Source organism: Pantherophis guttatus, chromosome 6 (genome assembly GCF_059756535.1).
Source record: "Pantherophis guttatus breed Tessera chromosome 6, ASM5975653v1, whole genome shotgun sequence".
NCBI lineage: Eukaryota > Metazoa > Chordata > Lepidosauria > Squamata > Colubridae > Pantherophis > Pantherophis guttatus.
The window spans coordinates 47042663-47066171 of record NC_142068.1 but is presented as its reverse complement, the minus strand read 5'-3'; the positions used below and the strand labels follow the sequence as shown (position 1 = coordinate 47066171).

The following is a 23509-nucleotide window of genomic DNA, read 5'->3' as shown; positions in this document are numbered from 1 at the left end:
AATGTTTGAATGACAAGAAAAACAATTCTTTTAAAATTTATTCTGATATTATTTTTCAGAAAATAATCAGAGACTAGAAATCAGGAAATCATTTTTGTTTGTAGGTTTATACTTTCTTATACTTAAACATGTACCACTTTGTTCCCCACTGATTATAAATTAAATGAGTAGGAATAACTAAAACAGGCACTTTCAAACAGGAATAACTAAAACAGGCACTTTCACACATCTTATGGCAGGCATAAACAGTTCTCAAAACAGGAAGATGTGAAGTGCAGGTAGTGTGAAGTACAGGTAGAGACAAATAGATATTAAACAGTAAACAGTGAGAACCTCATCAAAATGTCACTTTAAGTTACGCTGAAAGATTATTTCATAGCTGGACATCAAGCTGGATTTGAATTTAAAACTCATTCAATACTTCTATTTGACTCTGTTGCAATCTCTGAAACATCTAGATCCCATATCATTAAGCAATACTTGCTTAGAACTTGAACCAGAATGTAAACATATCACAACAAAATATTTTGCTCTTAATGTGTAACATTTTCTTTTCATTAATTACAAGCTCTATTGTACTCTCAATAATACATGCCTTTTGCTTATAGACAGCAGAATTGAGGGCATTGCTATGTCTAAGAACCAGGAGAGTTCTCCCTTCTGCTACGTAATCTCACATAGGAAAGAGAGAAGGGATTTTCCAGGCTCTTCAGCATGAATGATATACTAGGCCCATTCCCCTCCCCTTCCTCCACAACAGCCTCTTTGCTTGCACATTATCTGGAAACAGCCTGCTTGCTCAGTGACCTGACCCTAATAAATAAGTGATTTCATCCTTCCATTAGAGACACAGCACAAGGGTGGGGAACTTACAGACAACTATGGGAGAAGACGAGATACGGAGCACGTTACATCTAATACAAGGCCACTATTAGATATTTTTCCAAGAATACTCTATTCTGCTCCTGTTGCTCGAGAGGAGCAAGAATTTTCAGGACCTTGGACAGAACCTCTAAACCACTTGGATTAAATTATGATCTACCTTGTTCAGGTAAACCTTTTTTTTAAAACTTGTTGTCTTGTTAAAACTACAGTTCATCCTTACTTAACACAAAAAGAATTTGAAAATAATTAAGAGACAGAAAGGTAGACCCTTAAAATGTCTAATCTAACCCTTTAAAAATGCCTTACCTGTTTCCACGTTGCTCAGCAAACTTCTTTACTTGGGAAAAACACACCGATACCTGCAGATCTAGTGTTTGCAACAGGTACCTCCCACTACGTCACATGGATTGGTTAGTCCAACTAGGAAGAAAGGCCCTCATAGGTTAGACTATCTGTCAATTATTCACAGTATTTCCTCATTGCATTAGTTGTTGGTAGAAAAAAAACAACTCAGTGGAGGAGTAAAATATGGGATTAGGAATTTAACAGAGAAAAATAGGAGCACTTTAGGTAGTAACTTGAATATCTATAGAAATTGAAACCAATCATCAAAATATTGTTTTTAAAGTTTTGAACTGATGCTTATGTTTTAATATGAAAAATAGATTTTGCTTATTAATTGCTAGATTTTTTAAAAGATACTATTAAATCTTACTGGAAGTGCTATATGAGTCTTGAGCACTTTGATGATTTATGTATTATATTTATACTTTCATTAGCAAAGGGGTTAATTACAAAAGATTAAAATGTGATTATGTTTTAGCAAGTGACACATTGGTGTAACAAAGTCATTAAAACATATAAATTTATTAAAATAATTAACACCTTTTTGTTCCTTCTATATTAAGGTCCGTAAAGCATATGCAGCTAAATGGGAAAGATGGTTTTTATCAGGTGGAACATAGGGGATGCAGAAAGAAATTAGACTTTTCCCGCAATTTGTCTTGCAATTAAATGGGAAAGGTGGAATTATCAGGTGGAACTTAACTGAGGATGGTGGAATAAGTACATTCAGTTAAGAAGCCAACTGAATAGTTGTAAGTTCCACTTGCTTCAGTTATCTCAATTTTCAGATTCAGCTGTGAGAGAACAGTCTGTTCCTAATACTTTGACAGCCAAATATTTATCAATGTCTCTTCTTTGACACCAGTCTGACTAGAGAGTAATAATAGAGAGATAATGACTTTATAATTCAGAGCAAACTTTTCCTTAAATTCAGTTCCTTTAGAAATTCCTCATACTATTTACCCCATGATTTCTGTCATTAGGAATACCTAGGGATATTTTGTAATTTTCTTAGATTACAAGCTTTTGAAGAGGGACTCTGTAGTTGAACATCTTTCTAATCCCTTGTACAGAAAAGGTCATCAATTCTAATATTTTTTTCTTCAAGTATTTATTTGGAACCAATTTGTGTCTGGACTTCCCATCTGATTATACAGAGACTTATGAAAAATGGTTTATGAGTCATTTTGGGTCAATTGATTTAGTTTTGGTTTCTCCAGAAAATATATCTGATAATCTATCTCCATAAATTATATGCTGATGGTGTTGATGATAGTAATATACTATTATATATGTATAGGTAAGAGGAATTATGATGTGTTTGATTTACAGGGCATGATCAGATAAATAATAGCTATTTTCCTTCACATATCCACTTTTAGTATCATCCTCATAAGGTAATTTAGGCATTTATTATTCTCAAAGCTGGTATGCTCTCTCTCAGCAGGTCTTGCAGTAGACTTCAAAGAGACTGGCCACTGAATGCATGCGATAAAATATGCCCAATGGCAGGGAAATATTGACCACAATGGCCCAGAGAGTAAAGCCATAGAAAGACTGTTCAATCTGGCTCACAAGGTATGGGCGTGTTCCATAGGTATACAGAATCCACATCTAGCCAAAGAAAAGGAGACAGGTTAGTAAAGCAAAACTCAAAGTTCTTTGCATAGGCATTCATCAGGTCAAGGTCCCTCATATTTTAAGATACAAATAGAAATCTTTGAAGCTAACAGCTCTACCCCTTTTACGTGGCCATGCAACATCGCAAAGTAGGTAGAAAGAGGCAGGCTTTGTATCATGACGCTGCCATCCCACTTTTATTATTCTACCCTACCCTGCTACCACCTTAGTAGATCGCTTCTAAAGACAATGATTCTATAAAATCTAACAAAATGATTATTAAGGTAGGACAGGCTGGTCACAAGACCAAGTAATTGTGATTATTGTTAAAAATGGAATTATTTCTGAGGACTTTTTCTTATGTTTATATTTGATAACATTTTGTTGTGTGTTCTTTTTTGTCTTATCACTTTTTAATTTCACACATTTATTTTTGTTATTTTTGGAGGGGAATTTATTTTTGCATGGGGTTAATGCTATAGTTGTAACTGTGATTGGTCTTCAGTGATTCTGGATGTTTTCATATTTGTCTTACCTATACTACAGTATGTAAGCAACTCAGAGTAATTTTGACTGTGGCACGGTTGAAGTTTGTGGAGGATACATAGGGAATGGCCTTGAAGATCAGGAGGAAGCGCTGCTACCAAGGCAATGATCAGAGAAGCAAGCCTTGAGCCAGAGCCAAGAAAATAACTTGAGAAAATGTCTCTAAAAAGACCCTTCCTGTTAACAGAAAGGGAGGAAGAAGTACCGGTACATTCAAACTTGCTAGATTGTTATTCTAGCTGGTCTACCTTATTGGGGCCAGCAGTTTGCTATATTAAGTAAACTTATATAAAATAGATATGTTCAAAAAAGAAAATTGGTGGAGATATTTGAATGCTGTTATATATTAATTCATGCACTTACATAATGTACACCTCATGATCATGGTGTCAGGCCTGGAAGCCATCTTTTGCATTTGGCCTTCAGGCCTGCCACATTTCCTACTGTGGGAAACTGGGAGGGGGATTGAATGCAGCATGGGTGATATGTAGTCATAACATTCTTTTCTCAGAGTGTCAAGGACATCTTGCCCTGCACCTGGAGGGCTGGAACTGGGAGGCCTCTCCAGTTTGGGTGGTACTGTGATTGGACCATGTGATGGACTTGTGGGTGCTGGGCAGGGACTTGGACTTTCTGTTGGGTGGGGAAAACCTGGAAGCTTTCAGATTTGGGTTTTCCCAGATGTGCCAATATGACATCTCTAATAAAATGGAACTTTGAGGAACTTCTAGGCACAGAGTCTTCTTTCGTTGGGGGTGTTACTTGGAACCTTGACACATGGAAAGAATAGTTATTTTTCTCCAGACAATATTTTTAGAAGAGTCATCCTGAAAGGGTGATGGGAATCTGTCTTTTGTTCTAAATTGATAAAGTTTCTGGAAGATTGTGGTACTTTTCATTAATGAACAAGTTCTTTTTATTTTCTCTTAATCCAAATTTCATCACTGAAAATGCCACATTTTCACAACAATCTTCTATATAGGTTCTTTCATCTGTTGTTTGAAAGCTTAACATTACATGGAAAGATTACTCTGAAACTGCAATGAAATACTTTGTTTTGGAATCCAAGGCACCGTTTTAACAAGAAGATGCTCAATCTCAGTGTAGCAACATAGGCTACAAATTATGGTGTTAGGACTGACTCGGTTGGTAATTTATTTATTTGATTTATATGCTGCCTATCTTGTCTTTGTTCATTTTTTTATTTGACTTTTATCCCACCTTTATTACTTTATAAATCACTCAAGGTGGTGGGCATCCATCTTCCTCATCCTACTTTCCCCAAAACAATAATACCGTGGGGTAAGCTGGGCTGAGAGAAAGCAATTGGCCCAAAGTTTTTATGTCTATGGTGGGAGTAGAACTCACAGTCTCCTGGTTACTAGACCAATATAGCAAATTGGCTTTTTATGATCACAGCCACCAAGAATTACTTGTAAAAACTCACTAGTAGGGAAAAAACTATAAAGAAAGCAAAATTCCAACTGTCTTAACCTCTTCAGTTTTCACAAACTTAGCTAAAATGATCTCCTGCAGATGATATTTAATTGAAAATGTCTAATTATCTCCATAAAAGTAACACATTTTAAAAATCCACTGGCTGCCTTTCTCCCCCCAGCCGTCCCCTGCCCTCCATCATTTTCCCTTCCTCTGTGGTGAGAAAGCCCCACTGATGAGTCAGTTCCAGCCTTGGAAACCCATCATAAAGCTATTACATAATCACGACAAGCTTAACCTAGAATATGAAAACCTGATGCCAAATTGTGGGATTTGGCAATAGTTTTCACTTATTCAGATCATAGAGAATTAAGGAGAATTAATTTGATGGAAAACAAGAACATAGAACATTTAGATACCAAATAACTCTTCTACTTTGTTCAGAAGAATTTATTGAAGGTTTTGATATGCTTCTAATTCTGACCCATATTTGTAAGCATTAAGCATGATCTGGCATTTAATATATTTTTTGTGTCTTTCCTTTTCTCTTTTAATAGTTAATCTTATTTATGAAATGCTTCTAATTTATTTCAATAGTGGATGTGCTGATAGTTGTAATTTAATAACTGTTCATAAATTAACCATTCAAAAATGGCATCTCTCCATACTGGTGTACAATGCCTGGCCCAATTAATTGGAGCTATTCTTATCTCCACAGAGCACATGGCTTCACTAGGCCTGAGCTAAGACCTGCCACTGTGAAACGGATCAATTATATTCTCAAAATGACATCAAGAAGAGGCTATTCTAGTGTTCTATAGATCTTGGACTCCTTAAGAGGCTGCCCCAGTCTAGAATTCCAGTTCCCATTTGATATAGGAACATTGCTAGATATGACATAACTAAAACCAAGCTCACCGATATGTTATAAAAGATAAGGAGAATTGAAATATTTTGTAAAATCTTCCTCCTGGTACTGGGTCCCCTCTGTTCTCCTCTGATGTGGGAACTCTGGAAAAGAGACTGGTCACTTCCATAATCTGGTAGGTTTCTTGATGACTGATTCTCCAAACTGGATATGAAGTTGGTCAGGAAGAGGCCTTTGGAGAAAGGTCCATTAATGTCCTGTTGGGGACCTCCAGAAATGGAAAAGACCCAGCTATTACTAATACAGCCAGTGTTGTCTTCTGCATTTGGTTCATGAGAGAGACTAGAGTACAAGGCTTCAGTAATAAACAGATTCTGACCTAAGATCTGGATAGTCTTACAGAAGGAGAAGCAGAAATCCAGAAGATGGAGGCTACCATTGGCATGAATAAAAAATATGGCAACCAAAGAGAAGATTGATATCATGAGGGGTCCACAAGAGCTTCCCAAAAGCAAGGTCACATCTAACCTTCTTACCACACTCTTAGAATATCCAGTGGCAGATTTTTTCTTCATCCAATAGGTAATGATGCCCATCAAAGTTGCCAAAAACATGGCAAATAACAACACAGAGTTGAAAATGTAGTATGTATGCAGAGCTCTGGAAATTGTTTCAGGAGTCTTGGCAAGTACTCCAAATGAGATCATTATTCCAATGGTTGCTGAAATGGTCAAGGCCCCTAATACTAGTCCAGTGAAAGTCCCACTCATGTTAAAATGTGCCTTATGAGTGAGATGGGATTTCTGGGGAGAGACTTCCCGCCCAGTGTTCTTCCAAATGATGTACAGCATTGCAGAAGAGAATAGACTGAACTCAATATTGAAGGGATGTAGATAGGCAGCACCTTCTGAGAAGTTCTGGCAAAGACTGGTTGTACAGTTGCAGCTGTTGGTGTAGGAACCACCTACAGAGACACCATGAAAAACATGCTCACTGGAGTGTTTAATTGTAATAGAACAAAAAGGAAACGTGTGCCTGTCCCAACCAGAAGAAACAATTTCTTCATCCCACTTTCTTGCTTTCTTTATCTAATCAAACTTCCTTGTGAAAACTTTACCCTATTCAGAATAAATGTTGTGGGTGCAAGATCTGTAATTCAACTGCAGCTGCAAAACTGGAATCAAGTCAAATATGTTCAGTTTTGAAGGACACAGCCTTCATTCAGAAGTGCAACACAACAATGGACAGCATGATGACATGAGATCAGGGGTGAAATGCTACCAGTTTGCACAAACCGGTAGTAAAAAAAATGCTTTAAAAAGTTTTTAAAAAGGTTCCGACGATCATGTGGCACAGCTGATTGTCACTCAATTGTCAGAGCCTTTTTTTTACTTTTTTAAAGCATTTTTACTACCGGTTCGGGCGAATAGGTAGTAAAAAATGCTTTAAAAAGTTAAAAAAAAGAGTTGGCCATGCCCACCCAGTGACATGACCCCCACCAACAAGCAATGCCCACAGAACTGGTAGCAAAAAAGTTTGCATTTCACCACTGCATGATATGTGCATGTGCGTAAAGGATAATAAACAGAAATCAGATGAAATAGGGTGTTGAGGAATGACCACAGAAACATGGGAACACAAAAGGCAGTGAGCAGCTGGAATTGGAGAGCAGCATATGATAATTAAAATTAAGTGATGTCACTCCATGATATATAATCCCAATTTCTTTCTGTCTATTCTGAATAAGGAGGAAATTTTGGATGAGTCTCACAATGGCTTCTTTCTTGTGGTGCAAGAAGCAATAATAGGGTGGCAACTGCTGTAACCTCTCTCCCCCTCCCCACTTTCCCAGGATTTCATCATGGCTCAATTCTATTTCGGTCACTCATTGATTAGTGCTCTTTCAGGATGTCCTCCCTAATCAAGAGGCAAGTTTTGTACCATGGAAAGCCTGTGTACTTGTTCCCTTGTGAGCATCATAAAATTCCTCAAGTTGTTTCATCGATTCATCCAGCACCGCACTCATCCATAGGAGCACATTGGTAGCCAGTGTGTGCATCAGTCCAAACCTAGGGACCACAGAAAGAAATAAGTTGGAGGGTGGGTGGGAAGAAAGGAATGGATAAATATGAAATCATTGGAGTTCAACACTTCAACATAATTCTGGCTTACAATCAGACCAAGATCTCTCAAGCCTCGTTTATTTAAATTATCACACTGTACTCTATTTTGAAGGATTAATATTGTGTTTGCATGAGTTCTCCAGAAAGCTCATCAGATCACCTTCATTTGTATTACTTAGAAGAAAAGTTTTACCTGTTCAAAGGTTGGTGAGCCTGAATACGAACTTTAGCATTAAATAATAGCAAAGACACCTGGAAGAAAGCAACAGAGAATTAAAGACAGATTACCATTTGCCTTTAACTTTAGAAGGTGGATATATGGCCAATCTTTTTTCAACCTTAACTGCCATGAAGAAGATTGGAATTAAATGAATATTACAGCATATGGGGAGAGGACAACTGATTTGTCTTCCTAGATATCATCCCTTTTTATTTAGGCTTGAAGTTGCCTTTTGTTTGCAACTAATAGTTGCTCTCCTTTTGTGTCTTCAAGACCATGCAGTTTTTATGTCAATATTTTTCAGAAGTGGTTTATTGTCTTCCTCGGCTGAGAGAGAGTGGCTGGCTTGAAGACACCTGGCTGGCTTTATGCTTAACATGCTAGAACCCAAGGTCTCCTGATTTCTAACCTGGTGCCTTAACTGCTACACTAAATTGGCTTTCTAAGTTTAATTTTCTCAATTTGCCCCTTAGCCACCAAAAAGAAAAACCCATCTTAATTTGTTTTGAGAGGCTTGAGCAGTCCTATGTACACCTTAAGCCTCCACAAACCTTGATTTGCCTATTTTGCCCTTTAATACAGTTCTACAGAAGAATTATTGAGTCTATCATCTGCACCTCTATAACTGTCTGGTTTGGTTCTGCAACCCAACAAGACAGACACAGACTTCAGAGGATAAATAGAACTGCAGAAAAAAACAATTATTACCAACCTGCCATCCATTGAGGACCTGTATACTGCACGAGTCAAAAAGAGGGCTGTGAAAATATTTATAGACCCCTCACATCCTGGACATAAACTGTTTCAACTCCTACCCTCAAAATGATGCTATAGAGCATCAGAACAACTAGACCCAAGAACATTTTTCCCCAAATGCATCACTCTGCTAAACAAATAATTCCCTCAACACTGTCAAACTAGTTGCTAAGTCTGCATTACTATTAATCTTCTCATCATTCCTATCACCCATCTCCTCCCACTTATGAGTATATGACTGTAACCTTGTTGCTGATATCCTTCAGATTTATATTGACGGTTTCCCTATGACTATCATTAAGTGTTGTACCTTATGATTCTTGACAAATGTATCTTTTATATACACTGAGAGCGTATGCACCAAGACAATCTATTCTATTCTATTCTATTCTATTCTATTCTATTCTATTCTATTCTATTCTATTCTATTCTATTCTATTCTAATCTATTCTAATCTAATCCAATCCAATCTAATCTAATCTAATCTAATCTCATTCCCAAATCTCCTCAAAACAAAAATGTTGAGTATTTGGCTGTGTCCAGTTTAGACAACTTTGAGGACCACAACTTGAGGTGGGGCGGCAGCTGGGAATTACATGCAATTCCTGGGCTGTAGAATGTGTATCTTTACATAAACTACAAGCAAAGTTGTGTCAAGTGTAAGTTAGAGATTCGTCTTCAGTGGTGACTCCCTGAAAATTGCTTCCCCTTCCCAAATTCATATTTTTAAAACTTTCCAACGTCACTGAAACTCACTTTCATTATATGTAATAGCAAAAGCCCTTTTACCCTAACAAAATCACAGGGGAGAAGAATGCAATGGGGCTTTCAGTGTGATGCAAAAGATGGAATTAGGGAAATGCAAAACAAAATAGACATTGCAAAATATAACTGAGAATGAAGAATGTTTTAATTAGGCTTTCTGTGCTTACCCACCCAATACCTGGATCAAAGCTCACTCACCTGGGTGATGGTAAAGACAGCTTGCATAACAGGGAAAGCAGTGATTAGCATGGGAATACAGTGCTGCAGTTCATGGTAATAGCCCATGGAGAGGCAATCCAAAACCAATGTTGCCAATGCAAAGAGGGACAGACCACCTGCAATTGAAAGAAAGCACAGCCAGGCCAAGAAATGCATGGATCTGATACCCCACAGCAAGCCTTTCATATTGAAATTGAAAGAGTTCGGCTGGAGGGCTCTACTGATCCAATCCAAGAGCTGCCTTTTACCACCACAGACATTCCTACTAAATTGCTGCCTAAAGAATTACTGGGTTTTTTAAAAAAGCCACCAACTTAGGTGACACCTATACAGGCTGAGCTTAGGGCGGGTGATTGGACTTAAGAAGGAAAACACCTGAAATCACATGCAATCTTCCTCCCAACATTTGCAATTAGTCCTCTATTTACAACCATAATTGAGCCCAGCATTTCTATTGCTAAAACATTTAAATGAATTTTGCTTCATTTTATGACCTTTCTTGCCACAGTTGTTAAGTGATAATAGGTGACAGTTATATGATAGATGGAGAGATGAGAGAGAGAGAGAGAGAGAGAGAGAGAGAGAGAGAGAGAGAGAGAGAGAGAGAGAGAGAGAGAACTGATAGAAAGCTTATACCTTATAGTTCAGAACAATTTTGGGGTTGTTTCTGAAAGACATGGAGAGCCCAATGTCATTTCTGCAGTTTTATGATTGTTTATTTCATTCATGCATCTATATCCTCTAATTTCTGCAAGGGCAGAAAGCAGCTTACGGTTTTATCCTTTACTAGTTTTATCCCTGTAGTAATAACCCTATGAAGTGGGTTTGATTGGAAATGACTGGCTCAGAGCCATACAGAAAACTCAATGTCAACTGGAAATAATTTATTTCTCTAATTTTCCATTAACCAAAATGACTAAAGTTGGAAGGACAAGAGAATTCAAGACTAGCCTTTGAAATTTGAGAGAACTAGGAATTAATTGTTTGCAAATACTTTTTGTAGCATCTCTACCTTTAAGCCAGGTTGCTCCTGCTTGGTGATCCTGGTGCATTTTCAGCTGCTTGTTGTTCATGGAATGCCAGCCAAACCAGAGCATCCAGAGACAGGAAGAACTCATGAGCAATGCCAGAAAAGCATGTACTGTGAGGCTTGGCAAGCTCTGGTGATGCATCTCAGCAAGGAGCACAGCACTGCCCACAAATGTTAGCAACGCCAGATAGAGCAGGGACAGCAGAGAACTGAATGCTGCTGTGGATGCCATGACTAAACAGGATTTCTTTGGTGGATGGTTGCAAGGTGGCAATGCAGATCTCAGTTTCCAAAAGTATGACTGGAGTGACAAACAAATCAGAAGATCTAGCATAACTATACAAGTACCATAATCCTCAGTTTATGACTGGTTACTTAGCAACCATTTAGAGTTATCATGGACCTGCCTGGGGATATTTATGATTCAGTTTCAACAGCCCTACCTGTGGTCACATGACCACAGTTCAGGTGCTCTTCAACAGGCTGATCTTTACAGCTGTTTTCAGCATCCTACAGTTACTTTTTATGACAGTTTTGCCAAAACCTGGCATTTAGTTGTTTTCAGCAAATCTGGCCCATCATGAACAATGGGTTTGTTTTATGACCATGGCATTCAATTAATGACTGCCATAAAAAAGTTTGTAAAATCAGGTTGGTCATATAGGTGACCCAATTTATGACTATCCTGTTTATGATCATAATGGGCGGCTTAATTGCAGTTGTAACTCGAGGATTACCTGTGCCTCCTTATACCAAACAAATATAATACAAAACACTGTGCTTTTTATCACATGTTATGCATGTTGGTTTCCTAGCTTAAAAATTAGTAACTTGCTGACCTTGGCTGATCTAAAAAAACCAACTAAATAAAGTCTTGGGGGATTACTATTTGGATGACAGACCATCAGGAAATCCAGAGGTTTAAGGATAGACTGGGAAGGAATAAAATTACAACTAGAAGTCCATTGCAAATGTTTACTGAATAGTCACCAAGAAAATAACATGAATGTGCCTTCATATTCACCAAGCATGAAGTCTGACTTTAAGGAGTCCTTACCTTATGTATATATAGTTTAATGTACATATAAAACATACAGTATAATATACATTGGTCATTCAATAGATATTTGATTGGTGCTGACTCAGTGCCCATCTATAAACTTCCAAGCATAAATGGCAGATTTTTGTGCTACCATTTCTGCATTTGTTGCAGATGGATATTTATGCTATGGGGAAACTAGCAGGAGCTGAATACCTATGAATTACAAAAACAAGCCAATGGCCAAAATGTACATTCAGTATCCCCAGAAATTGTGTCTGAAGCATCTTTGAGCAGCCCAAATCAGTATCTGAAAGTTTTAAATTCTTTTCTTTTTTTCCATTAAATTAAAACAATGAAGTCTAAGTACAACCTACAACTTGGGCTCTAGTATTTTATAATGTTTATAGAATGTTAATACAAAATAATTTCTAAATAAAGCATTTGAATTGTTTGAATATATTTAATCAGAATTAAGCTTCTTCTACAATTACAGCTTCCATTCCAAAACAAACTTTACTGAAACAGGAAGAGGAGAAAGCCTTAAACCATTACAGACCCTCTCCTGTCCCATCCCAGCTATTTAAGTGAAATAACCCCATGATGTGACATGCAAATATATCCTTCAATCTCTACTTAACCCAAGTTTGTTTTATATACAACTGTTGTGGGAAGTTGCCCACTTAAGTAAGGAATGAGGAAGTATGGAGACAGATGCACAAAGTCTCTTTTATTGCCACGCACATCTACAGCAATCACTGGGAACGCAGACAAGCCCTATACCCTCTGGAACAATACATAAGAATTACAAAAGCAGTCTAAATTATAGCATGACCTTTACAGCAGGAATCTGATACCAACATGGGGTGCTTACTATGTGCTGACCAGCGGCCTCTACACACTTGTCTTCTAAGGAGACATCAAGCCCACCCTTTCTATGGATGCCAGCAACATTTAACATAAACAATGTCCTTTATTGTAGTCATTTTTGACTTCCCTCATACTAAGAAAACAACTGTCTGGTTTCTGGTGTCTGTCTTGTTTGCCTCCAAAGTCACCAGGCACTTTCCATTTGCCTATTCCTCCTGCTGTGCAACTTAAATTCCCTCACGGTGCTTGTGTACATAAGGATAAAAATAATTTGTCCCTCATGTTACTTAATATACATTTCCAAAGAAAATATATTTCTTCATCAGCAAAGAATATTATTGCCTAAGCATCAAGTTCTCTTGACCAGGGCTTCATTCTACAATGTATCTAGGTACTGTATGTGATTTAAACTACAGTTGCTTCTGCCATCAAACCCCATTCCAAGCTTAATTTCAATTAATGTGGTTGTGAAAATGCTGTTTTATTTCACTTTTTCCTGATCTGATCCCAACAATTAGGGGTGTGTATGTGTGTGTCTCAGCATGCGTGTATATGTATGTATATGTATTCTTTTCAAATGCTGTAAAATTACACTCGTAAAAAGAATTAGAGCTGCAGGAACACAAACAGTTGGAGGGCATTATATTTTAGCAGTGAAAATGGCACTTTCTCCCATGGATTGTCTCTGCCTGCCTTCACTGCCTTTCTCATGTACCACAGTCAACTCTAATCTGATTCCATTCCCATTCATACTCTTTTGTTATATGTATTTTTCTCATTTACAGCTTATATACAAGGAAGTAAACTCCACAGCAAGTTCACCTAGGACAAAAAAAATGAAAAGTATGGTACACAAGGACTGTGTACAGCTGGATAGGAGTGCTATAGGGACTGATAAATAGAGGGAATAGGACTAAATAAGAAAAAAAAAGCTCTGCAAAATAATTAAAATGACCAATAATCTTAAATCACCTTGCTCTCTTAAGGAAGGTTGGAAATGGCCCTTATTATTACCTCAGAATTATTGGTTATTTCTTCAGAGACTCAAAATATGTAGAAACAAACGCAGATTATTACTGTTTGGGAACTAGACATTCACTGACACAGGTCCACACAACCACACATACCTACACCACTGAAAGTTGTTTTGCAGGCCAGGTTAGGTCTGGATTTCAGGCAGGTTGAGGTGGGAATCTGCCATGCATGTTTCCATCTTTTATGTAATGGCTCCAAACCACACCAGTTCTCAGCCAGTTTTATAACTTTTAATAAAGCCAATCCCAGCTTGGAACTCTTTACATGCCTTTTGGTATTTTGTCACTTGAGTATCCTCCCTTCATCAAGTTAACATGTCTACCTTCTCTTGTTGAATCTTGTGAAAAAAATGTTGAGATTCTAGAAAGAGTACAGAGAAGAGCATCAAAGATGATTAGGGGACTAGAGGCTAAAACATATAAGAACTGTTGCTTGAATTGGGCATGTCTAGTTTAATGGAAAGATGGGGCGACATGATAGCAGTGTTCCAATATTTCAGGGGCTGCCATAAAGAGGGAGTCAAGCTATTCTCCAAAGCACCTGACAGCAGGACAAGAAGCAATGGGTGGAACCTAAAACTAAGGAGAAATTTCCTGACAGAACAATTAATCGGAGGAATGACTTGCCTCCAGAAGTTGTGGATGCTCCAACATTGGAAGTTTTAAAGAAAAGATTGGACAACCATTTTTCTGAAATGGTATAGGGTTTCCTGCCTGAGCAATGGAGTTGTACTAGAAGACATCCAAGGTCCTTTCAAACTCTGATATTCTGTTATTCTTCATGATTTTCATTCTAGTATTTTCCAACCAATTGTATAAAGTCTTCCAAAACACAATCATCTGCATTTCATCTTTCATACATGTCTATTCATATTTTATCCAAACAAGTGTGCATCTGTGTGTGTGTGTGGTTCATATGTATGAACTAAACAGCTGAAAATTAACACTGGTAACTGTATAGTTGTACTGAAACCCCTTTTTGCCACTCCTGAAAATAAAACTAGTGACTTTCCCCAAGAATAACCATAATTATTTTGGAATCCTTGCATGCATTTGTATAAACAGATGTAGATACAGCTTTAGAGCACCCTTCTCAATCCCCTTTCATTAGACACTTACCTGTTATTGTCCTACTGCTCGGATCACAATTCTTGCATGCATTCCTCTCAACTGGCAAGCCTGCCACCTGACAAGGCAAGATATTAATATACCAATGATGATGGTCTGGGGGAGGGGAGAACTTGGGACCACCCCACCAGTATAATCTGAAGCACATCAGGACTTTGTGAGTTGTTTTTGCTCCTTCTTTCTATGCTCATGCCCGGCTTTCAAGTTAATAGTAACCACAGCAAGGGCACTAATGCTGGTTTTTTAAATTATGCCTTACACAACTAGATAAACCAACAGGCATGTTTTCCATGAGCAGCCCAAAACAAGATGTTTGAACTGCAGCAATCAGATAAATAAGTAAATAATTTTTAACTTGCCTGAAGAAATAAATATCAAAGTATTTCATTTCAAACATCTATTTTTTTTGTAATCAAGACAAATACATCTTTATATTTGCTATTGCTTAAATTAAAAATACCATAATCACAAGATTCAATACAATGACAGCACATATTAGTCATATTAGTCTTAGTCATATTAGGTTATAAATTAGGACAAAATGAATCATTTTACTCAAATTAAATATTAAAGATATCAAACAGAATGCAAAGCATGGAATACCCCATACCTTTTCAAGTACTGTAACATTAACAACACAATCTTATATTTGTTTATTAAAAGTCTCACAGGGTTCAGAAAACACTGTTCAGAAAGTGTTTATGGGATTTCAGCCTTTTTTCCCCGTCAAAACATTTAATCTGGCTGAACATATTTTCATAACCGAATTATTCCCCAAATTTCATATTGAAGAAAACAGCAGGGATGAACAATACTGAAGGGATATATGGGGAAAGCAAATATTACAACTATTTCACCAACACTACCCACGACCAATATCCCAATCTGAAAGGAGCATCATCTCCACTTTGTTCTTCTATTCCACAGTATCCTCAAAAGATACTTAAATTACTCAAGGCTAAGCTTCTTAGATGATCTTATGATTTCTGTGTGGCTCCTGATTCTACAGATTCTCAGCGTTTTAGATACTCCCGCTTCGTTTTACAAAAAAAAGGAGAAAGCCAGAATGAAGCCGCTTGTCAGAATCCCCCAACCTGCCTGAGGAATTTGGGGGGGGGCGTTTTGTATTTGTCAATAGCTTTCCCAGAACTGATCTAGTCGCTCTTGTGTTAAGACACTTCCAGCAGTAACGGTTACTACTAGAAGGAGGCACTCTGCACATCCTCAGAAGGTCCTTTCCAGAGAATGAACCAGCTACTGATAATCAAGTCTCCGCCAGGCTGGATCCTGGCACCCACACTGTAGATCTTGCAATCTACAGCTTTCGCCTGCAGGGTGCGGATCGTTTCGGAGGGGTTGCAGCGAAAGAAAGCCCCCCCCCTTCCCCAAGGCTTGGCCGGTGCCTTCCGCGGCTGGTCTCAGGAAGGAAGAGAGGATGGAGGAGCGTAAAAGCAGGCGACGCCCCCCACTCCTTCCCTCCGGATAAAAGCAACAAGCGGTGCAGTCTGGTTGCAGGCCCGCCCATTCTCCACTCCAGCCCGTCCTAATCCGATTTCTGCCGAGCCGTGCCAGGGAGAGGCCTCCCGCTTCCCTCCCCTCCGCCCTTCCAGGCAGCAGCCCCTCCCGCCCCCCCGCTCTTAATCCTCGCCCCGTAGCTCAAAGTAACGTGCTTGTCTCGGCCCGGCCCCTTCGATGGGCTTCCGCGGCGACCATTGGCTCTCTCCGCTGCGGTGGGAGCCAGGAAAGCCCGCAGGGAGGGGCTGGTCTCGGGAGGGGGGCGCTCCGTAGTTTCAGTGCCGCTCCTGGGCGATCGGGTTGCAGCCGCCGCCGCTCGTGGGAACGCAAGTGAGTGGGTTCTCGTAAAGGTCGCGCGCCTCCTCCCTTAGAGCCCATCGTTTGCTTGTCGTCTCTGCCCTCCTGGCTTTTCTTAAAGGGGCGTCTTTGCGGGTCCGGCCCTTTCCTCCTTTCGCACACAGCTTGGCGGGCGCTGTCCACCGTCTGTTTCGCTTTCCCTCTTCGGATATTTTCCATCCTTTCCTCTGAGTCAGGGCTTTGGGTGGAGATCGGCCGCCTGCGCCCACCGGTCCCCGTGGGAGTGGAGAAGGAGCGCTCTTCGCGGGCTAATCCGGGATGGGGCGTAATTACATCCATCTATCCATCCATCCCAGATTAGCCCCGTGTACGATCACGTCGGCAGGAGGTCTGATCCTGACAGAGGCTCTTTCCTTCGCCCCCCACAACGGTACAGGGATTTCTGCTCTTCTGTGCTGGCTGCGTCCCCCTTTTGTACTCGCACCGACGCTCTGAGTTAGGCGAAACCGAAAGGTTTAGTTGTTTTAATTTTGCTTTGTGACCGTCAAAGTTTAGTGGGATTTCAGCTTGCATGGCCCTACGCTCGTCCAAGACTGTACCCCTCACGCCCGCTTTCTCTTACCCAACTTCCCTGTCCAGCATGGCTATGGGTTCTGTGGCTAGCCATAATGGGACTTGAACCCCAATATCTCAAGTTGATACCTCGGAATGATTTTGCTGTCCCATGAGGAACAAGCAAGCTGGGTGGTAGGGCTATACCTGTTTGATTGAAATGATTGATTATGTACAGTGTGTAGGAGGCAATGATTTTTTTTTAAAAAAAAGCTAATTTGCAAGCTGGGTTTGAATTGGAATATGAAATTCTCTGATAGAATTCAGATTTTCTGTATGCTTGCAATAAATTGTGGGGGGAAAGGAGAGGTGCTTTTATGAAAAAAAATCCTCCTTTGGAATTGCTCCCTCCATTTGGTCAACCCACTGGGTTTTAACAGTTTAAAGGTAATGTCTAAGTAGTTTTCTCTGATTCTTCTATAAGGACTGATTTATGCTCAGTGCTCAAATTTCAGTGCTTGTTACAATGTCATATACAACCAATGTATATTAATAAAACAATTAAAATGATGAAAATTGCTGTGCATGACATTGAAATAGGCTTTAGCTGGACATCATCTGCCCCTCATGCAGCCACAGATCATAAGATATTCCTGTAAATTCCTCAAAGCATACATATTATAGGTTCACATGTTTATTTATTAAATGTTTATTGGTTGCTTGATATTTTAGGATTTCTGGTATGTTCTTTTCATCATTTATTTTATTTACAAAGTTAAATACAAAATACAAAGAAAAAACAAGCTAACAAAAAGAAAAGAAAGGGAAAAAAAACAAATTAAGGATTTCAGGTGTGTTCAAGTTACAATACAAAATTATAAAACAGTAAAATAAATGAAGAATTAGGATCCCTGCTAAAGATTAAAACAGCAATAGTTACAGGATTCATCCCTTGTGTGAAGACTCTCTGCTAACTGAACCAAAGAATATGTCTAATTCACAATGTCCCCTTTGCCTCATTGTAAGCCCATGAGACTGAAAAGCCAGCTCTTCACTTGGCATCAAGAAGCAAGCATTGGCCCAGTCTGGCCTCCAAAACTGAAAGGACACAATAGACAAGGTACTCTCCTGAATATTCCCAGAATATTCTTCTGAGGCAGTGAGCAGCAATCATCCACAGATATTAATGTTTAAGTAGGTGCATGCTGGCAGAAATACTTCCTTAAAGAACATTATAACATTTTAAAGTTCATGGTAGATCCTTATAGCAGCCAGTGATAGTTCCCTCAGGATCAGTGTTTTAACATTTCTAGCCAGCAAGTGTCTGCATGGAGGAGAGGTTACAAAAGGGAGTCTGAAAAATTAACATAGTATCTTGGGGTTGTAACACAAGTCCCATACTTGTGGCATCTCATATGCATCTCAAAGTTGGGGGACTTGAAGTACAATATGGTAATGTTGTTTCATCATTCTGATAAAATCTGTAGACACCCCTGTTTCTAGCTGTGAGTTCCAAGCCACCTTCAAGGGCAGTTCCATGCACATTGCAATACTGTGACAGGCCAGAAATGAACTACTCAGTTTAGCTCACCCCTTCACCAAAGGCATCGTAGTCAATGAGTCAGTTGCAGCTGGTCAAATAAACTGTGGGTCACTGAAACCACTTGGGCCTGGGTGACAGACAAATCCAGACAATTCCATAGATGGTCACTTGCTCCTTCAAAGGGAATGCATGTTCCTCCAGAAATATTCCTGAACTTGTGAGCTATTTCATCTCCTTAAGAATCATTCTGTTTATTGATCCTCATCTAGCCAAACACTTTTCCAACATCTATCACTTTCACATGCCTTCAAGTAGGGAAGGGCCTTCAAGTCATTGTTGACACCTGGCGATTGCCAGGACTAGTTTCTGCAGGTTTCTTGGAAAGATTTCAGAAGTGGTTTGCCATTGCCTGCTTCCTAGGGCTAAAAAAGTATGACTCGCCCAAGGTCACCCATCTGGCTTCATGCCTAAGGTGAGACTAGAACGCACTGTCTCCTGGTTTCCAGCCCAAAGCCTTAATCATGACACCAATCTGGTACGCTATTCTCATACAGTATTAATATCCATTAACCTAGAGGTAGGCGTGGAATAGTTGAAGACTAGTGCTGCCTACTCTATCCTCAGACAATTTTAATTAAAATGTTATTTAGGAAGATGGAAGATAAAGGTAAATTCCTGCTAATAAGACTGGAGAAGTTATAGCAAAACCCAGGAGCTTATTTTTGGTTCTGAACAGTGCCCTACAGTTTAAATACAAGGCTCTTATAATTCAGATTTTTTAATTAAAAAATTAGGCTAAAAATCATGCACTTGAATATTTCTTCCTGACTCTCTCTCTCTCTCTCTCCCTTAATTTCTTTAGTCTCAACAACAGTCATAGAAATGATCTCTTGTGTGTGAAAACCATGGAGAAAATATTCATTATTGAGAAAGGAGGGATAATTTACTTAGCCAATGTCATATCTTATCCCAACTACAGCCTATTTCTTATTTCGTTGTTGATACCCTTTTTGTTCACAATTGAGAACAGAAATCCATGAAATATTATTAGTTTCACTCTGGATCCTTGCATTTGCTCAGAGCATTAGTTCTAACAGTGCATTCCATTAGCCTTTCTTTTTTTCTGTCAAATCAGATTTTTGTTCAAAAGGATTATTCCATTTAGAAAGAACTTTGAATATCAGCGATTGACCTTTTTCTTTGGAAATGGAATCATTGTTGATTTTCTTATTGCCTAGGAATTAAATTGGATATGGAAAATGAGATTTAAAGAGCAACCAAGGTTTCCTTAGAAAGTGCAGTGATCATGATAGGAGGGAGTCCTTCTCTAGTGCTGATGCAAGCTTATTGTCCTCAGTAATTTAAATAAAAAATAACCTCTATTAAAGCATTATTTTAGTTTCCCTTTGAAGGCTATGAAATAATTAACATAAATATTCTTCATCAATTGATGAGATATATTGCTGTGGTCCAGCAATACTTCGATATGTACCTTGCAGGAGTAGAAAGTGAAGTCACTATGAAAGGGTCCCCCCACCACTTTGAGAATGTTTCACTTCTCATCCAAGAAACTTCTTCAGTAAGAACTAAAGAAGTTTCTTGGATGAGAAGTGAAATTTTTTCAAGGAAAAAAATCCCAAGAAAGCCCAGTTGCTTTTTGAAAAGCACTTTTGGGACAACCTTGATGACCTGGATGATTGAAGAACTCCATAGACAATAGGCTGACAAAAACCATTGTTTACAAACTACAGTGGCTGAGCCAAAGCCCCACAAATCACAATTTGATTTAGCCTGGGGTGTGAACCATGCCAGAGAATACTGTGATACTTGGGCCGATTTCTTCCAGAATGGAATGTGTCTCAAAAGCAAAGCAGAAACAGTCAGCATATTTTGTATCTTTCTTGAGAATCTTCAAATCCCTTGAACTCCAAAACTTAGTTGGGGACAAGATAGAATGGAAGTAAATTGAACGGAGATGTGCCAATGAGGATATGTCAGTCTCTTGTGTGTCGATATCTATTGTGCAGTGATATGGTTATTTTGCTTTCTTTCTTTGTCTTCTTGCCCAGAATGTCTGCAGAACTGTCTTTGCTCATCAACATAAATGAGCCACGATGGGATCAGAGCACCTTCATGGGAAGAGCAAAGCATTTCTTCACAGTGACAGATCCGCGCAACCTTCTGCTTTCAAGCAAGGCCCTAGAAGATGCCCGAAGAGTGATACAGAATTACAGGTTCTTTTGGAGAGTTGATGGGAAGCAGTTATAAGGACAGCAGGGAATCCTAATGACTTGGTCCAAGTTGTTTAAAACATCTGACAGAACTGTGACCCTCCTTTTCCACTCCTCTCTTCTAAATGCTGGGATAATAGAGCCTTCTTCTCTCTCTCCCTTGTCTTCCATTATTCTTCTGAGCATTATCCATTGTTTGTAACATTCAGTAGATAGATAGGGTACATTCAGTGAAAGCAGTGGGAAGAAAATTTATACAGGTGAAGCTGAGCTGGGAAAGTGACCCTTATTGAGGTTCTAAGGAAGGCGTTTTTTTGTTTGTTTGATTGATTGAACTCTTTTGGTGGTAGTTTGGTGGTGGGACTTTTAGTTAGCTCAAGACCATTGCACTGTCTTTATATGTAGTTTATTATTAGGATTTGGAACATAAAAAGAAATATATCCTAACACAACCTTAGGGTATATTGAACTGTAGGTCAGAGTGAAACTGTGTGAAGAGAGCAGAAAAGAACCCTAATTTGCTCTTCTTTTCTGAAATTCTTTTTCCTTTAAGTGTTTCTGGGAATTAGGAATATAGCTCCTCTGTTCCTATAGCTATCTCCACCTCCTTCTACCATTAATATTTATTCCAAAAACCACCACATTATGTGCTATCTTCATTTTTCTTTCATTTTTGTGGACCTTTCCAGAATGGGTAAAGTACAACCAGGCTTGACTGAGGATCAATTATGGCGGGCAAAATACATCTATGACTCTGCCTTCCATCCAGACACTGGTGAGAAGATGATTCTGGTTGGACGTATGTCTGCCCAGGTGCCTATGAACATGACCATCACGGGATGCATGCTCACCTTCTACAGGCACGTGTATACCTACTAAAGTTCTGGCACCTTGTGTGGGAATAGTATATAGAGAGGTATGAAGTAAGAAATCTATAACTAAGGACCAAAGATGTATGTGATGAGTGAGTGAGAGAGTAGCTTTTATTTTACTTTATGAAAAAATAGCAATCCCTGGGGTTAAGAGAGTATTTAGACTTGACTATATGCTATAAATTTATGTTCCATAGATTGCTCAAGATGCTATTAGTCATGGGAGGGAAGACAGTATAGATATCTCTCCATCTTAAATTTCAGCATTGTATCAGACAATATGACTTAAGGCAAGAAAGCGATATGGGGGGAGGGGATGACCTTAATAGCTCCCTGCCACATATGTCTGACTTAAATGAAAAAGATGCTGCTCTCCTGCAGGATATATGCTTAGGATTCATAGCCCTACCTGGGCATTTGACTTTCAGTTTCTAGAAGGGAATGGAGAATAGGGTCCTCAATGCTGGAAGTGTGTAAAAAGCAGTAAAGACCATGTCTAACAACTTCAGGTTGGTTCAGTTTCCCATTGAAAGAGCCTCGGTGGTGCAGCGGACTAAAGTGCTGTTAAGTGCTAGCATTTAGCTGCCAGTTGCCTGCAATTAGTGCAAGTTCGAATCTCACCAGGCTCAAGGTTGACTCAGCCTTCCATCCTTTCGAGGTAGGTAAATTGAGGACCCGGATTGTGGGGGCAATAAGCCAACTTTGTATAGAACAACACCACTTGGGGCGGGGTGAAAGCCCTGATAAGCAGGTATATACAAAAAAGTATGCAGGCTATTGCTATAATGCATTGTAAGCCGCCCTGATCTATGGAGAAGGGCGGCATATAAATTGGACTAATAAATAAATAAATAATAAATTGGTTTAAAATGAAAGGTTGAACTGACTATAGGGATTTTAGCATAGATTTTTCAAAGATTTGTACTTTTTATATGGACTTTTTAAAAACTTGCATGTGATAGTATATATATGCTCTTCAGCATATGTACCAGCAGCATATAAGATGTGAATTCTTCTTTAAAGGGTTCCAAAGAAGAAAGGCATTTTGATTTTGATTTGAAAAGTGTGGTGTAAATAGGTTTGCATGAAAATGCAAGCCAAAACATCTTTCTCCATCATTGCTGATATGCAGAACAAATTCCTGATATTACAACTGTTTAATTCTAAGTGCTTATTTTTTGTCTAGTTCTGATTAGTAGGTCTTGGAATTCTAAGTAAAGCAGATCCTAAGATCTGAAGCTTCCACACCCTTGTTTTAACTGCATGACACACTTTATGTGTATATATGTATCTTTATCCTTAGCTCTAGTTTATTCTGTAAACTGTTAAAGTATACCATTGTCATTTTGTTTTCTGTGATAGTATTTTATGCAAAACTGTGAGCATGATAGATATAGATTTGATACTTTATGCATAAAAGTAACATATAACATATGAAATAACATAAAATGCAACCGCATTTTAATATTTAATATTAATATTATTAATAAATTTTAATATTTACATGCAATATTTTAATATTGCATGTAATTAGCAAAGGGATACATGCATGCAAGCACATGTTCTGGAGAGTCTTGAGTGGCTTCAGTGAAAACCATGTACATAAAACTATTG

The 23509-nt window shown here is 38.7% G+C and overlaps 2 protein-coding genes across 9 annotated transcripts in view; one reads left to right on the top strand and one right to left on the bottom strand.

Annotated features, from left to right (window-relative positions):
- Positions 1–1197: 1197 nt before the first annotated feature.
- LOC117678638 (proton channel OTOP1-like) lies at positions 1198–16535 on the bottom strand. 6 transcript variants are annotated; one of them, XM_060682865.2, is made up of 9 exons: positions 15496–15577; positions 14877–14943; positions 13851–14118; positions 10797–11115; positions 9764–9900; positions 8018–8076; positions 7643–7770; positions 5752–6665; positions 2624–2844 (listed from the first exon to the last, which is right to left on the bottom strand). In XM_060682865.2, exons 4-9 carry the CDS (start codon positions 11044–11046, stop codon positions 2671–2673), a joined length of 1662 nt encoding a protein of 553 aa, XP_060538848.2. In that variant the 5' UTR covers positions 11047–11115; positions 13851–14118; positions 14877–14943; positions 15496–15577; the 3' UTR covers positions 2624–2670. The 6 variants fall into 6 exon arrangements, with proteins under 6 accessions (XP_034295837.3, XP_060538848.2, XP_060538847.2 ...); XM_060682864.2 differs by having other exon boundaries at positions 14877–16518; XM_060682863.2 differs by lacking the exon at positions 13851–14118 and having other exon boundaries at positions 14877–16535.
- The window catches only part of SFXN3 (sideroflexin 3), a 22006-nt gene continuing 14901 nt past the window's right edge, over positions 16405–23509 (top strand). The window contains exons 1-3 of one of the 3 annotated variants that reach the window (XM_034439947.3): positions 16405–16730; positions 20862–21026; positions 21713–21883. In XM_034439947.3, coding sequence (XP_034295838.1) covers positions 20863–21026; positions 21713–21883 — 335 coding nt within the window. In that variant the 5' untranslated portion in view covers positions 16405–16730; position 20862. Of the gene's footprint in view, positions 16731–18275; positions 18370–20823; positions 21027–21712; positions 21884–23509 lie in introns of those variants that run through there. The other 2 variants (XM_034439949.3, XM_087872839.1) reach the window with 2 other exon arrangements.

Excerpts from the sequence above, each read along its gene's own strand:
- LOC117678638 (XM_060682862.2), bottom strand. The coding sequence starts at position 11,148 with ATGCTAGATCTTCTGATTTGTTTGTCACTCCAGTCATACTTTTGGAAA. Across the intron at positions 9,901-10,796 it reads AGGAGCAACCTGGCTTAAAG|GTGGTCTGTCCCTCTTTGCA; the intron begins GTAGAGATGCTA and ends TTTCAATTGCAG. Across the intron at positions 8,077-9,763 it reads CTGTCTTTACCATCACCCAG|GTGTCTTTGCTATTATTTAA; the intron begins GTGAGTGAGCTT and ends GCTTTCTTCCAG.